The sequence below is a fragment of the Hyla sarda genome, chromosome 3 (assembly GCF_029499605.1).
Source record: "Hyla sarda isolate aHylSar1 chromosome 3, aHylSar1.hap1, whole genome shotgun sequence".
NCBI lineage: Eukaryota > Metazoa > Chordata > Amphibia > Anura > Hylidae > Hyla > Hyla sarda.
Window position 1 is genome coordinate 38,904,899 of NC_079191.1, and position 16,364 is coordinate 38,921,262.

Here is a 16,364-nt window from a genome sequence, read left to right on the forward strand (position 1 = left end):
CCCATTTTTAAATAGTAAAGAAACACTACACATATATAAACTAAATTACAGATTCAGCAGCACCACAATAAAATTCAAATATATCAAATAAATTACACTATTTACTGTACTATAAAAAGTGAAGTAAGCAGATGACAGATCCTCAGAACGATAGGCTGTAAACTTCACTTAAAGACAGGTGGGATTTCAATGAGTGATTTATAGAAATACCCAACTTATTCTTCAGACTTCTTCCATGTCAATTGCACATCCGCTCTGGAACCCGCTGTGCAAGTTCAAGGTGCCAGAAACAAAAAGGAAAATTGCTTCCATCATCCGTTACAGACAGAAACATAGAACAGAATGTAGGTCTCACATCAAGTGATTTATCTTTTCCACCCAATCATTTATTAAACTCCCTCATTGCCCAACAGGACACCATCAGAAGCTGCTATATGCATTTCAGGCTTTACTGCCAGGAGTTATCTCTACAGATGAACATGAGCCATCCATAGCACATAGCAATCTGTACCACAAAAGTAAAACCTAGCATAAGGGGGAAAACATCTCGTGGTCCTGTTTTTGTCCTCCTGACCACTTCCACAGCCAATGTCTTCCTAGAGGTGAAACACGCCTTCCATGTATATAACATAAATGTTTGAGATGGGAAAAACTCTATGAAGAAGTTTTGTTGGAAATGGACCCAAAATAAAAAAAAACACAAACTGCATACTATACAGAAGCTACTCTGTACCCCTGACACCAGTTTTGGGCTTCCCCCACTATTCTGTAGATTTTCCATAAATGTGAATACCTGTCTTCCTTGACCTTTCGATGCCATGCATCATGGTTTGCTGTCCCATGGTTTGCTGTTGGAAAGTGGCCTGCTATCCTCTAGCAGAAAAGTCCAGCATAAATATCCTGTGGTAGAATAGAGGGTAAAACCTTGAATGTACTCAGTCTCTGCTTCTGAGTGTGGCCCAAAGAAGACCAGTTGTGTAACGCAGCGGATCCATGCTTGTTACTTACTTGAACACTGCACAGTTAAAAACTGGAGTGGAATCAATTAAACACATTGAAAACTTGCAGTAAAACTTTGCTTTTGTTGGTGTCACATCAAAGGGTAGAGATCCAGTGCTGACCTGGATCCAGATCCAAGAACTGTCCCTACCTACTTGGATGTTCTGCCATAAACAACATCCCCCAACTGGGCAATGGTCCTGATGCTAAACTAAGGGCAGTATCAAGAAGCATCAAACAGTCCAGGTCAATAACATATGGGCTAAAACAGTAACACATACAGAGTAGTCAGGAGAAAACCAGAGGGTTAGAACCAAGAGGGCATTGCAGTAAAATTTTTTTAGACAAAACAGTCAGTACAGGAAAGGGTCAAACCTAGAGTCATCAGGCAGGAGCAAAGTCAGTGTTGTGGTCAGAACAAATAAAGGGAAACAGGAATGCTAGTGATGTGCTAAACCTCAATTATAGGCATAGTCCTGAGATCAAGGCCCGGAGGTGTGAACGTCACTGATAGGCAGGCACTCTCACATCCCGATAAACAGACTTATTGCAAGGCCGTTTTCAAGACAACGAGGTAAGCTGCGGGGCATACTGAAAAGAGGGTGGAAGCAGCACTGGACTCAGCATATAAGATATGTTGAGCCAGTAGAAAGATATTGAAGGAGATATCTGTATTGGGGTATAAAAGTGAAGTAGTGGTCAATAAAGACCAGTCATGTTGCTGTCATGGAGGAATAAGATCATAGATCTGACTAATTTTAATGGGTAACTCTTTCATCTTACACCAGATTTGAAAAATGCATCCATTATGTTTCACATCATTCTTATCTGTGACCTATTGTAAACCTAACAGAATCAATATCCAGCTATATCCCAGGACTTTATGTTCATGGAAAATAGTCTGTGTGGCAGAAAATAGAAATGCGTTGGACCAGATGGAAATTTACGTGCTGCCGTACAGTGGTTCATCGAACACCACATTTATTTAGCTATTCTCCAGAAGCACTGATTTTAGGAGGGAATTACATGTGAGGGGCATGCCATCCTTTTTTTGTTGGATTTCTATAAAATTCAAAAAAATATCTGTATACTACATGTAAACCTGTACGCATCCTATACATGCGCCATTGTATGCTTCTGCACAGAGCTGTAATACAGCCGCCTGCACGAGCCTTCTGCACACAAGAAAGACATACATTTTATAACGAAAATCTAGTTGTATTTCCCAACCACCTTTCACCATCCTGTATTTTCTACAGCAGGCTGTTCTCCTACAAGACCTCTGTGGACTTTCACTGTGAAGAAGAAAACCTGAAAAAAATGGCATTAAAAATAGATTGTTCCAAGTGTCACCAAATGTCTTTGCCGTCATCTCCATCAATAATTTTACAGCCAAACAAGGCTAATAGTTCAGTGTAAAGACCAACAATTTACAGATAAATAAAAATGTATCAGAAGACCGGCTGGACTTTATTTTATTTTTTTATTTTTTGTTTTCTACCAAGATTTTATTGTAAAGATAAGCACATTTGATGTATCTATTTTAGAACTACTAATTTCATTGGGAAGCATTAGATTCAAGATTTACTTTAAGAATCCATTAAGAATATTTTTTTTTAGAAGCTTTAGATGTTACAGCTGCTATTAGGAGGTTATAGAATCGAATGACTCTGTCTTTTCCATCTTTTTCCATTAAATCCTTCATTTTCAGAAATTTAAAAATGATGATTAAAGTAAATGTATGATAAGTCAGTAAAAGGTTTATTATTATTTATGTTTACTTTTTATGTTTGACTGTTCTCACTGACCACTAGGACAGACACAATGAGCTCATACATCCTGTTTCTGCAGCTCCATTGTCAGCTTTGCTGTGTAGATTGGAACAGAGACAACAGAGGAGTGCAATATCTTTCTGTTATAAACTGTAATAGATCATAATAGTAACAGAGTGACGAGGGAAGGCCAAAGACTATTACTTCTGATATGTTGTCTAGTGTAAGTGTAGTTCATTACTTTAGGCATGTTCCCTCCATTTCATCTAGATATCGGTCCATCATTTCCTCTAAAGGCACCAGTGAGTAGTTCCAGCGTGTGATCTCTGGGCTGTTCCATATGAGCCTAGCCCCCTCCCTCCTTGGTGTTACTATTATCTTCTATTCATTTGTCCTTGAGGTATCTAAAATATTTGATCAAGCTGCTGTGTATTCTGAGATCATGAGCTTCCGCAGGAGAGTGAGGGAGGAAAAGGGAGAACCACGGGAAATATGCTTGTTAAAGGGTTATTCCATTTTGGAAAAACTCATCCCCTATTCACAGGATAGTGGATAAGTGTCTGATTGCGAAGGATCCAATCACTGGGACTTCCCTTAACCTGTTAAGGACCCAGGGCGTACCTGTACGTCCTGAGTCCGCTCCCGATCTATAACGCGGGGCCATGGCACGACCCCGCATCATAGCAGGTCGGGCCCGGCATCTAACAATGGCCGGGACCCTTGGCTAATAGCGCGCGGCATTGATCGCGGTGCCGCGTGCTATTAATCCTTTAGAGGTGGCGTTCAAAGTTGAACACCGCGTCTAAAATGAAAGTGAAACCATGCCGGTTAGCTCAGGGAGCTGTTTGGGATAGCCGCGGCGAAATCGCGGCATCCTGAACAGCTTACATGACAGCTGGAGGATCCCTACCTGCCTCCTTGCTGTCCGATCGCCGAATGACTGCTCAGTGCCTGAGATCCAAGCATGAGCAGTCAAGCGGCAGAATCATCGATCACTGGTTTCTTATGAGAAACCAGTGATCAATGTAAAAGATCAGTGTGTGCAGTGTTATAGGTCCCTATGGGAGCTATAACACTGCAAAAAAAAAGTGAAAAAAAGTGAATAAAGATCATTTAACTCCTCCCCCTATAAAAAGTTTGAATCACCCCCCTTTTCCCATAAAAAAAATAAAAAACTGTGTAAATAAAAATATACATATGTGGTATCGCTGCGTGCGGAAATGTCCGAATTATAAAAATATATTGTTAATTAAACTGCACGGTCAATGGCGTATGCGCCAAAAAATTCCAAAATAGTGCATTTTTGGTCACTTTTTATATCATGAAAAAATGAATAAAAAGCGATCAATAAGTCCTATCAATACAAAAATGGTACCGCTAAAAACTACAGATCACAGCGCAAAACATGAGCCCTCATACCGCCCCATACACGGAAAAATAAAAAAGTTATAGGGGTCAGAAGATGAACATTTTAAACGTATAAATTTTCCATTTAGCATGTAGTTTTGATTTTTTCCAGAAGTACGACAAAATCAAACCTACATAAGTAGGGTGTCATTTTAACCGTATGGACCTACAGAATAAAGAGAAGATGTAATTTTTACCAAAAAATGTACTGTGTAGAAACGGAAGCCCCCCAAAAGTTAAAAAATGGCGTTTTTTTTTTTTCAATTTTGTCTCACATTGATTTTTTTTTCCATTTCGCCGTAGATTTTTGGGTAAAATGACTGATGTCATTACAAAGTAGAATTGGTGGTGCAAAAAATACCCCATCATATGGATTTTTAGGTGAAAAATTGAAAAAGTTATGATTTTTTAAAGGTAAGGAGGAAAAAACGAAAATGCAAAAACGGAAAAACCCCGGGTCCTTAAGGGGTTAATCTCCGGAAAAAAGCCTTGTTACTCTGATTCAACTTGAGCGTGACCTTGAAGGTGGGGGTCGGAGAGCTGAGGGGAGAAGATGTGTCTGGGTAAGTAAGGCTGGAAGAGATGAGGCTCCCTATGGGAGATCACGTGCTGGTGGGAGGGATGCCCCGGGATTAGACAATTCTACTCTATCGTATGGAAAGTGGATATGTTTTCCTTAACCGGAGTACCCCTTTAACTTGTTGATGACACAGGATGAGTGTACTCAATAGTGTATGGAATGGGTCACTGCTAATAACCGGCACAGAGATCACTTTGTGCGGCTATTTTAACTGTCTAAATAACTCTGTCAAACCTGAGAGTGGCAATTAATCATTTTCATGCCACTTCATTGGTGGTTCAGGTGCAGGTGGTTCTGAAGTTTGACAGGGGGGGCATGATGTAAGGTTGGGGAAGCAGCAAGGACATAGGATTATGCATGGCCAACCTCAGTTCCTAACACATGGATGGGTGTCACAGGCGGAATGCGCGGCCCATGCATCATGTGTGTTGAGTGTTTGAGTTAAAAAGGTTCATGACTAACCCAATGCCCATCCAGGTGAGAACCCACTCTAGCGGTGCTTTATATGAGCTCTACTGAGTGTTTGTTTTTACCTTTTATCATTTTTCTCTTCTACATTACACCTTGAGGAAACAAAAAAGGAAGGAGAACAACACTATACACATAGATAAAGTTTTGAATGCTGCTCATTCCTTGCCGCCAGGTCTCAGGAGGAGGATGGGGGTTATTACTTCATTATTTCCTGTAGAAGACTGTAATTGCCTATTGACATTTCTTTGTCTATTAACTCCCATTCATTGCAGCCGCCATATGGTGCACACCATGCTGCACTGACTATACCTACTGTAAAGAGAGGAAGTATGTGTCTCTGATATAGCTACCCCAAGAACATAAAAAAAAAAATAATGACATACATTATACATTTTCTTAAAGGGGTACTCCCGTGGAAAACTTTTTTTTTTATCAACTGGTGCCAGAAAGTTAAACAGATTTGTAAATAACATCTATTAAAAAATCTTAATCCTTCCATTACATTTTATGAGCTGTATACTACAGAAGAAATGCTTTTCTTTTTGGATTTCTCTGATGTCACGACGACCACAGTGCTCTCTGCTGACCTCTGCTGTCCATTTTAGGAACTGTCCTGAGTAGCATATGTTTGTTATGGGGATTTTCTCCTGCTCTGTACAGTTCCAAAAATCGACAGTAGAGGTCAGCAGAGAGCACTGTTTTTGTGACATCAGAGAAATCCAAAAAGAAAAGCATTTCTTCTGTAGTATATAGCCCCTAAAAAGTACTGGAAGGAATAAGATTTTTTAATAGAAGTAATTTACAAATCTGTTTAACTTTCTGGCACCAGTTGTTTAAAAAAAAATAAAAAAGTTTTCCGCTGGAGTACCCCTTTAAAAATACAGCTATCCTGTCTAAACAGTACCTTTTCTAAATAAGGATCTACTAGCGATCACTAGATCACTATAGATCCTACAGTTGAATTCTCCAAGACAGCTGGATGTGTAGACCAGTGTTTCCCAAACAGTGTGCTTTCAGGTGTGGCAAAACTACATCTCCCAGCATGCCCATACCTGCTACAATTCCCCAAGGTACCTCTCGTATGAGTCAACCAGGTTTTAGGAGGCTCATATCTTTTTCAGGAAAAGTTGGGGTTGAGATATGGGAAAATCCAGTAAAGGGTTCAATGGACACTCTCATTAAAACACATTTTTGCTATTGCATTGTTTCTAATGTACTTTACAAAAAAAATTAAGTTTTCTATGTTTTATTTGTGTTTAGAAAAGCTGCCACTAGGTGTCTCCCTACTTGTCCAGAGAACATTTCCGCCCATCTCTTGCACATACTTTGGACTCCTGCTGGCCTGGCAGAAGTCCAAAATCAGTCTTGAGTGCTGAGGGGGTGTGGGTGCAGCCTTAGCTAATCATAGCTCATCTCCCACACTGAATTGCTCTGGGCTGTGTGTAGCAGAGTGAGGGAGGAAAGTCTCCCCTGTATGACTTCAGATGATGTCACGCCTGCTGGGGAACGCCCTTACCTGGTCTGTGAATCTGACTGATATTGAGCAGAAAATACAGAGCAATATCAAGATAGAAAACTAAAAATAAAGGCAAGGGGTGGTTTATCATGATGGGGGCAGTGAACTTGGAGGATTATAAAATATAACAAGATCATGAGAGGTACTCTTTAAATACTTTTTGGTAAGTCCTATTTCCAGGGCTGGATTTTTACAAAATTAAGAGCAGCCTAGTAGTGGGGTCTTTCATTTTGCCTGGAATTTGGGGCCTTTCATTCTGCTTACTGGGCCACTGCAGGTTTCAGTCTTTCCCAAAATCAGCCTGAAGCCTTGACCTTTTCCGACACAATTGCCAGTGCATAAGGCAGTTTTGCCCAACCAGGGTGCCTCCAGCTGTGGCAAAACTACAACTTCCAGCATGCCCGGCCAGCCGAAGGCTTTCCGGGCATGCTGTAAGCTGTAGCTTTGCCACAGCTGGAGGCACCCTGGTTGGGAAACACTGCTGTAGGCAGTATTTTTTATCTTTCAGCAACACTACCATTTTGGCCTTAAGGACTCATAACTCTTTTATATTTTCATCCACAGACTAGTATAAGGGCTTGTTTTTTGCGCGACCAGTTGTCCTTTGTAATGACATAACTCATTATATCATAAAATGTATGGCGCAACCAAAAAACACTATTTTTGTGGGGAAATTAAAAAGAAAAACGCAACTTTGCTAATTTTGGAAGGTTTTGTTTTCACGCCGTACAATTTACAGTAAAAATGACATGTGTTCTTTATTCTGAGGGTCAATACGATTAAAATGATACCCATTATTACATACTTTTCTATTATTGTTGTGCTTAAAAAAATCACAAACTTTTTTACCAAATTAGTACGTTTATAATCCCTTTATTTTGATGACCTCTAACTTTTTTATTTTTCCGTATAAGCGGCGGTATGAGGGCTCATTTTTTGTGCCATGATCTGTACTTTTTTTTATACCACATTTGCATATAAAAAACTTTTAATACATTTTTTATAATGTTTTTTTTAATAAAATGTATTAAAAAAGTAGCAATTTTGGACTTTTTTTTTTTACGTTCACGCCGTTCACCGTACGGGATCATTAACATTTTATTTTAATATTTCGGACATTTACGCACACGGCGATACCAAATATGTCTATTAAATTAATTTTTTACGCTTTTGGGGGTAAAATAGGAAAAAATGTAAGTTTTACTTTTTTATTGGGGGAGGGGATTTTTCACTTTTTTTTTACTTTTACTTTTACATTTTTTTACATTTTTTTTTACACTTGAATAGTTCCCATAGGGTACTATTCATAGCAATACCATGATTGCTAATACTGATCTGTTCTATGTATAGGACATAGAACAGATCAGTGTTATCGGTCATCTCCTGCTCTGGTCTGCTCGATCACAGACCAGAGCAGGAGACGCCGGGAGCCGGAAGGAGGAAGGTGAGGGGACCTCTGTGCAGGGTTCTGAATGATCGTATCCCCACAGCAGCGCTGCGGGCGATCCGATCATTCATTGAAATCGCGCACTGCCCCAGATGCCGGGATCTGTATTGATCCCGGCACCTGAGGGGTTAATGGCGGACGCCCGCGAGATCGCTGGCGTCGGCCATTGCCGGCGGGTCCCTGGCTGCGATCAGCAGCCGCGCATGACACGGGCCTCGCTCCGATGTCCGCGGTTATGCACAGGACGTAAATGTAAGTCCTGGTGCGTTAAGTACCACCTCACCAGGACGTACATTTACGTCCTGCGTCCTTAAGGGGTTAAAGGCCATCTGTGGCCGAAAACAACTTATCCCATATCCGCAATTTTTGTTCGCAAGGGGTCCGAACACTGGGACTCCCGGCGATCTCCTGCACAGGGCCACGGCTCTGCCGCACCTCTCCTATGGCCAACACGCCTGCTCCATTTAGTTCTATGGGAGAGGCGGGGAAGCAGCGTTCGTGCCTCCCCACCTCTTCCATAGAACTGTATGTGGAGGGAGCGGGTAAGGTCGACGCTGCGCACATTTGTGCTCTCACTGAGCGCTAATGCGGGGGCCCAGTTCAGGAAATCGTGGGAGGGTCCCAGCAGTAGGTCGCCCCGCGATCAAACACTAATCCCCTATCCGGTGGATAGGGAATAAGTGTAATAACGCTGCAGTTGTCCTTTAAGGAAATGAGATTTAATACGGCCCCAGCTCTACCGCAATGCCGAAATTAACAAAGTCTTTAACCTCATGTTTTATTGAACTTGTCCTTCAAAATGTCATCGATGATGGCTTCACCTAGTTATACACCATACAGTGCAATCCATTGATCTTTTCATCAAAACCATTAACGTGATCTCATCTTATAAATTATAGCAGCTTATTTTTCTTTCGACCGCTTTATTCTTTTCCAATGGAACCTCTCATAGGTATCTTGTTGAAATCAAAGGTCAAACCACCTACAGAATCGCTAAAAATCAGCACTTTGCATTCTTCAGGCATCCTACCATACATCATTTACTTATTTTAACTGCAATGTCCCCTTGACTTCTTATGTAAAAAAAAATTTTCTGGATTCTTCAGGGGAAAAAAAAGTGTGTTTTTTTTTTTACTTTTTACTAGAGGTCTGGTAATAATTAAATAGTCATTCATGTTCTCCAAGCTGTTAAAGGGGTACTCTGGTGGAAAGTTTTTTTGACAAACATACCCAGGCTCCAGGAGAAGTATACTTGTCATATCAAAGAAAAAAATAATTCTTCTATATGTTACTCACTAGGTCATGCAGATGCTTTACATGTCGTTTTTACCTATCTAGCTTCTGTATTTAGCTCACAAATCCCACTGTTCTGCTGCTCACTTATTCTGACATCCACTGTTCAGGAAGGGGCGTGTCTGAGGCAAGCACTGAGCCCGCCCTCATTCACCATGAAATACCTTCCTCCCTGAGTCTGCTGTGCTGTGCTGGGTCTCCTCATCCAATCACTGCAGGCTGCTCTGTAACACTCTCCTCCATATTTGCTGCAAGCGGCCCCTGGGAGCTATCTTGAGTCTATCAGGTGCTCACTCAAGATAGCTTCCAGGGGCCGCTTGCTGCATGTTCAGAGCTTTCTCGCTCAGAGCCGATAAGCGCACCAGGTGGTGCTGAGTGCACCTCTATTTGGATAATATTAAGATAACACATAATAAATCTGAATGAATGAACTAATCATATGAAATACTTTTGTCTTTACATAGTTGAATGTGCTGACAACAAAATCACACAAGAATTATCAATGGAAATCAGATTTATCAACCCATGGAGGTCTGGATATGGAGTCACACTCAAAATCAAGGTGGAAAACCACACTACCAGCTGATCCAACTTTGATGTAATGTCCTGAAAACAAGTCACAATGAGGCTCAGTAGTGTGTGGCCTCCACGTGCCCGTATGACCTTCCTACAATGCCTGGGCATGCTCCTGATGAGGTGGCGGATGGTCTCCTGAGGGATGCCCTCCTAGACCTGGACTAAAGCATCCACCAACTCCTGGACAGTCTGTGGACATGATGTCCCAGATGTGCTCAATCGGATTCAGGTCTGGGGAATGGACGGGCCAGTCCATAGCATCAATGCCTTCCTCTTGCAGGAACTGCTGACACACTCCAGCCACATGAGGTCTAGCATTGTCTTGCATTAGGAGGAACCCAGGGACAACCGCACCAGCATATGGTCTCACGAGGGGTCTGAGGTTCTCGGTACCCAATGTCAGGCTACCTCTGGCAAGCAAATGGAGGGTTGTGCGTCCCCCCCCCCCCCCCCCAAAGAAATGCCACCCCACACCATTACTGACCCACCGCAAAACCGGTCATGCTGGAGGATGTTGCAGGCACCAGAACGTTCTCCACGACATCTCCAGACCCTGTCACGTCTGTCACATGTGCAGTTTGAACCTGCTTTTGTCTGTGAAGAGCATGGCGCCAGTGGTGAATTTGCCAATCTTGGTGTTCTCTGGCAAATGCCAAATGTCCTGCACGGTGTTGGGCTGTAAACACAACCCCCACCTGTGAACGTCGGCCCTCATACCACCCTCATGAAGTCTGTTTATGACCGTTTGAGTGGACACATGCACATTTGTGGCCTGCTGGAAGTCATTTTGCAGGGCTCTGGCAGTGCTCCTCCTGCTCCTCCTTGCACAAAGGAGGAGGTAGCGGTTCTGCTGCTGTGTTGTTACCCTCCTACGGCCACCTCCACATCTCCTGATGTACTGGCCTGTCTCCTGGTAGTGCCTGCATGCTCTGGACACTATGATGACAGACACAGCAAACCTTCTTGCCACAGCTCGCGTTGATGTGCCATCGTGAGGGTTGTAGACTCCGTCTCATGCTATCACTAGAGTGAAAGCACCGCCAGCATTCAAAAGTTACCAAAACATCAGCCAGCAAGCATAGGAACTGATAAGTGGTCTGTGGTCACCACCGGCAGAACCACTCCTTTATTGGGGGGGTCTTGCTAATTGCGTATAATTTCCACCTGTTGTCTGTTCCATTTGCACAACAGAATGTGAAATTGATTGTCAATCAGTGTTGCTTCCTGAGTGGACAGTGTGATTTCACAGAAGTGTCGTTGACTTGGAATTACATTGTGTTGTTTAAGTGGTCCCTTAATTTTTTTGAGCAGTGTATTTTTAAGTACCACAGCCTGCTAATGTATGTCTAAAAAGATAAACATTACCTTTGAAGGGGTAGCCCTATTATATACAAAAGTTAAAGGTTTACTATCGTAAAAAAAAATGATGACATGCGCAGGCAGGTAAAAAGTTTTAGTTGCATCAAGTCTCACACCTGAGACCTGCTGTGATCATTATAATCCAGGGAAGTGCACAGCATCGCACTCCATTCCCTGAGCAGCCAGCAGATCCAACTTTTTCCTAGCACATACTTCTACAGCAAAAAGGTCAGATTTGATTGATAGCTCGGCAGTATGCCTTGTGCTCCATAGACTTCTACAGCTAAAAGGTTGTATTTGATTGATAGCCTGGAGTGAGAGGTGCACTGCTGCAAACTTCCCTGTAATATACCGTATTTTTCGCCCTATAGGACGCACGGGCGTATAAGACGCACCCAATTTATAGGTGCAAAATCTAAAAAAATTTAGATTTTGAACCCAATAGTGGTCTTCAACCTGCGGAACTCCAGATGTTGCAAAACTACAACTCCCAGCATGCCCGGACAGCCGTTGGCTGTCCGGGCATGCTGGGAGTTGTAGTTTTGCAACATCTGGAGGTTCGCAGATTGAAGACCACTGCATAGGAGGTAATACTCCCGTGTCCCCGCCGCTCCGGACCCGTCACCGCTGCCCTGGATGTCGCTCCATCGCTGTCGCCGTGTCCCCGTCGCTCCGGAACGTCTCTGCTGCCGGCCGGGTATCCTCGCTCTCCGTCGCCGCCATCACGTCGTTACGCACGCCGACGCACGTACACGACGACGTGATGACATGGAAGGAGAGCGCCGGCCATACAGGGGATCCCTGAACGGAGAAGACACCAAGGAGGCAGGTAAGGTCCCTCCCGGTGTCCTGTAAGCACTAACCTGGCTATTCAGTCGGGCTGTTCGGGACCGCAGCGGTGAAATTGCGGCGGTCCTGAACAGCCCGACTGAACAGCCGGGTTAGTGTCACTTTTCCTTCAGACGCGGTGGTCAGCTTTGATCGCCGCGTCTGAAGGGTTAATACAGGGCATCACCGCGATCGGCGATGTCCTGTATTAGTCGTGGGTCCCGGTCGTTGATGGCCGCAGGGACCGCCGCGATAGGGGTGTATTCGCACCGACTTTTCCCCCCAGTTTTGGGGAAGAAAAAGTGCGTCTTATACGGCGAAAAAATACGGTAACTAGTGATCACAGCAAGTCTCAGTTCTGGGATCCAGTGAGACCAAAACTTTTGCCATTTCTTTATTCAAAGTAACTCTTTAACTTCCTGAAAGTATTGATACAAAGTTAAAAAAAAACTCAGTAAATATTAATTGAATTTTTTTTGGTATCACCACTTACCAGTACAAAATGTGATGTTCATAGCCTGTTGTTTAGGGTTATGATCTGTAGTTCAGTTTCAGTTTGCTGGTCGTACACGCTCAGTTGCAGTACTAGGAGTTACAGGAGGGGGAGCTGTGTGATTATGAAACAGCAGTGGATGGGAACCAAGAACTAATGTGGGAGGGCACAATTTGAGGTGTCCAAGAGTGCACTTTATTTTTTCAAAACTGTCTAGAAGAAAAGCTGTCTCTGTTGCCCATAGCTGTAAGGCCTGATTGCTGCTAGAGTCCCAGCTTGTGTATTCAGAGTCGGGTGACAGATTACTGGTGTGAGTCAAAGGGCTGAAAACAAAAGGACCGCCGATTGGCCAAAGGGCATAAGTGCCACGGAAACGTGGACAGGTAAGTGCTTTAAACCATCAATAATATTATATATATATATATATATATATATATATATATATATATACGAATCTTATTGGCCCAGATTTATCAAACCTTGTGAGAGAAAAAGTGGAGTGATTTTCCCCCAGCAACCAATCACAGCTCAGCTAACGAGCTCTGGTAAAGTGAAAGCTGAGCTGTGATTGGTTGCTTTGGGAAAATCACTCCACTTTTTCTCTCAGTTCGATAAATCTGGGCCAATGTGTGTATGTGCGTGCGTGTGTGTGTGTGTGTATGTGCGTGTGTGTGTGTGTGTATGTATGTGTATGTGTGTGTATATGTGTGTATATGTGTGTGTGTGTGTGTGTGTGCGTGTGTGTGTGTGTATGTATGTGTATGTGTGTGTATATGTGTGTATATGTGTGTGTGTGTGTGTGCGTGTGTGTGTGTGTGTATGTATGTGTATGTGTGTGTATATGTGTGTATATGTGTGTATGTGTGTGTGTGTGTATGTGCATGTGTGTGTGTATGTGTGTGTATGTGTGTGTATGTGTGTGTATGTGTGTATATGTGTGTGTATATGTGTGTGTGTGTGTATGTATCTGTGTGTGTGCGTGTGTGTGTGTGATTTTGTGTTTCTTCCATTTTTGAATAATCGCACCAACCGTTGTAAACTGGCCAGCAGGCAGACAGGGGCAAACTGAGACTATAGATAGCGTCAGACATCACGGCTGAAGATATTAACATGAAAATAGGTATATACAGTACAGACCAAAAGTTTGGACACACCTTCTCATTCAAAGTTTTCTTTATTTTTATGACTATGAAAATTGTAGATTCACATTGAAGGCATCAAAACTATGAATTAACACATGTGGAATTATAGACATAACAAAAAAGTGTGAAACAACTGAAAATATGTCATATTCTAGGTTCTTTAACCCCTTAACGACGAAGGACGTATATTTACGTCCTCCGCCGGCTCCCGCAATATGCCGCGGGGTCACGCGGTGTCTCTGTGGCATATCGGGTCGGTCCCGGCGGCTATCAACGGCCGGGACCCGCGGCTAATACAGGACATCACCGATCGCGGTGATGCCCTGTATTAACCCTTCAGAAGCGGCGATCAAAGCTGACCGCCGCGTCTGAAGTGAAAGTGACCCGGCTGCTCAGTCAGGCTGTTCGGGACCACCGCGGTGAAATCGCGGCGTCCCGAACAGCTTACAGGACACCGGGAGGGCCCTTACCTGCCTCCTCGGTGTCCGATCGACGAATGACTGCTCCGTGCCTGAGATCCAGGCAGGAGCAGTCAAGCGCCGATAACACTGATCACAGGCGTGTTAATACACGCCAGTGATCAACATGAGAGATCAGTGTGTGCAGTGTTATAGGTCCCTATGGGACCTATAACACTGAAAAAAAAAGTTAAAGAAAGTGTTAATAAAGGTAATTTAACCCCTTCCCTAATAAAAGTTTGAATCACCCCCCTTTTCCCATAAAAAAAATAAAACAGTGTACATAAAAATAAAAATAAACATATGTGGTATCGCCGCGTGCGTAAATGTCCAAACTATAAAAATATATTGTTAATTAAACCTCACGGTCAATGGCGTACACGTAAAAAATTCCAAAGTCCAAAAAAGCTTATTTTTGGTCACTTTTTATACCATTAAAAAATTTATAAAAAGTGATCAAAAAGTCAGATCAAAACAAAAATGGTACCAATAAAAACTTCAGATCACGGCGCAAAAAATTCGTCCTCATACCGCCCCGTACGTGGAAAAATAAAAAAGTTATAGGGGTCAGAAGATGACATTTTTAAACATATACATTTTCCTGCATGTAGTTATGATTTTTTTCCAGAAGTACGACAAAATCAAACCTATATAAGTAGGTTATCATTTTAACCGTATGGACCTACAGAATAATGATAAGGTGTAATTTTTACCGAAATATGCACTGCGTAGAAACGGAAGCCCCCAAAAGTTACAAAATGGCGTTTTTTCTTCGATTTTGTCGCACAATGATTTTTTTTTCTGTTTCACTGTGAATTTTTGGGTAAAATGACTAATGTCCCTGCAAAGTAGAATTGGTGACGCAAATAATAAGCCATAATATGGATTTTTAGGTGGAAAATTGAAAGGGTTATGATTTTTAAAAGGTAAGGAGGAAAAAACAAAAGTGCAAAAACTGAAAAGCCCTGAGTCCTTAAGGGGTTAAAGTAGCCACCTTTTGCTTTGATTACTGTTTTGCACACCCTTGGCATTCTCTTGTTGAGATTCAAGAGGTAGTCACCTGAAATGGTTTTCACTTCACAGGTGTGCTGGTGTGGAGGAGGAGGTGTGATGGTGTGGGGGTGCTTTGCTGGTGACACTGTTGGGGATTTATTCAAAATTGAAGGCATACTGAACCAGCATGGCTACCACAGCATCTTGCAGCTGCTGCTATTCCATCCGGTTTGCGTTTAGTTGGACCATCATTTATTTTTCAACAGGACAATGACCCCAAACACTCCTCCAGGCTGTGTAAGGGCTATTTGACCAACAAGGAGAGTGATGGGGTGCTGCGCCAGATGACCTGGCCTCCACAGTCACCCGACCTGAACCCAATGAAGGCAAAAGGGCCAACAAGTGCTAAGCATCTCTGGGAACTCCTTCAAGACTGTTGGAAGACCATTTCAGGTGACTACCTCTTGAAGCTCATCAAGAGAATGAGTGGGCAAAGCAGTAATCAAAGCAAAAGGTGGCTACTTTGAAGAACCTAGAATATGACATATTTTCACACTTTTTTGTTATGTCTATAATTCCACATGTGTTAATTCATAGTTTTGATGCCTTCAGTGTGAATCTACAATTTTCATAGTCATGAAAATAAAGAAAACTCTGAATGAGAAGGTGTTTCCAAACTTTTGGTCTGTACTGTATGTTACTTATATGTCAACAACAAACATAGGATAGGTGATTTAACCGTTACCCACACCCATTTGCTAGAGTTGGGGTTTTTGTTTAAAGTCCAATACAAGTCTATGGGAAATATATGTTACTGCATAACTTCCAAACAGCTGGAGATATTTCGATAATACTTGGTCAGATGCTCCTTATATGTCCACTAAAAATATAGGATAGTTAATTTAACCCTTATCTACCCCCATTTGTGAGGGTCAGGGTTTTTGTTGAAAGTCCAATGTAAATCTATGGGAAATGTATGTTCTCACATAACTTCCGTACGGCTGGAGATATTTCCATAATACTTGGTCAC

The 16,364-nt window shown here is 42.5% G+C and overlaps 1 protein-coding gene across 1 annotated transcript in view; it reads left to right on the forward strand.

Annotated features, from left to right (window-relative positions):
- TPO (thyroid peroxidase) overlaps positions 1-2,439 on the forward strand; it is a 172,482-nt gene extending 170,043 nt beyond the window's left edge. Inside the window, exon 14 of the mRNA XM_056563064.1 lies at positions 2,259-2,439. Coding sequence (XP_056419039.1) covers positions 2,259-2,418 — 160 coding nt within the window. The 3' untranslated portion in view covers positions 2,419-2,439. The remainder of the gene's footprint in view (positions 1-2,258) is intronic.
- The last annotated feature ends 13,925 nt before the right edge of the window (positions 2,440-16,364 follow it).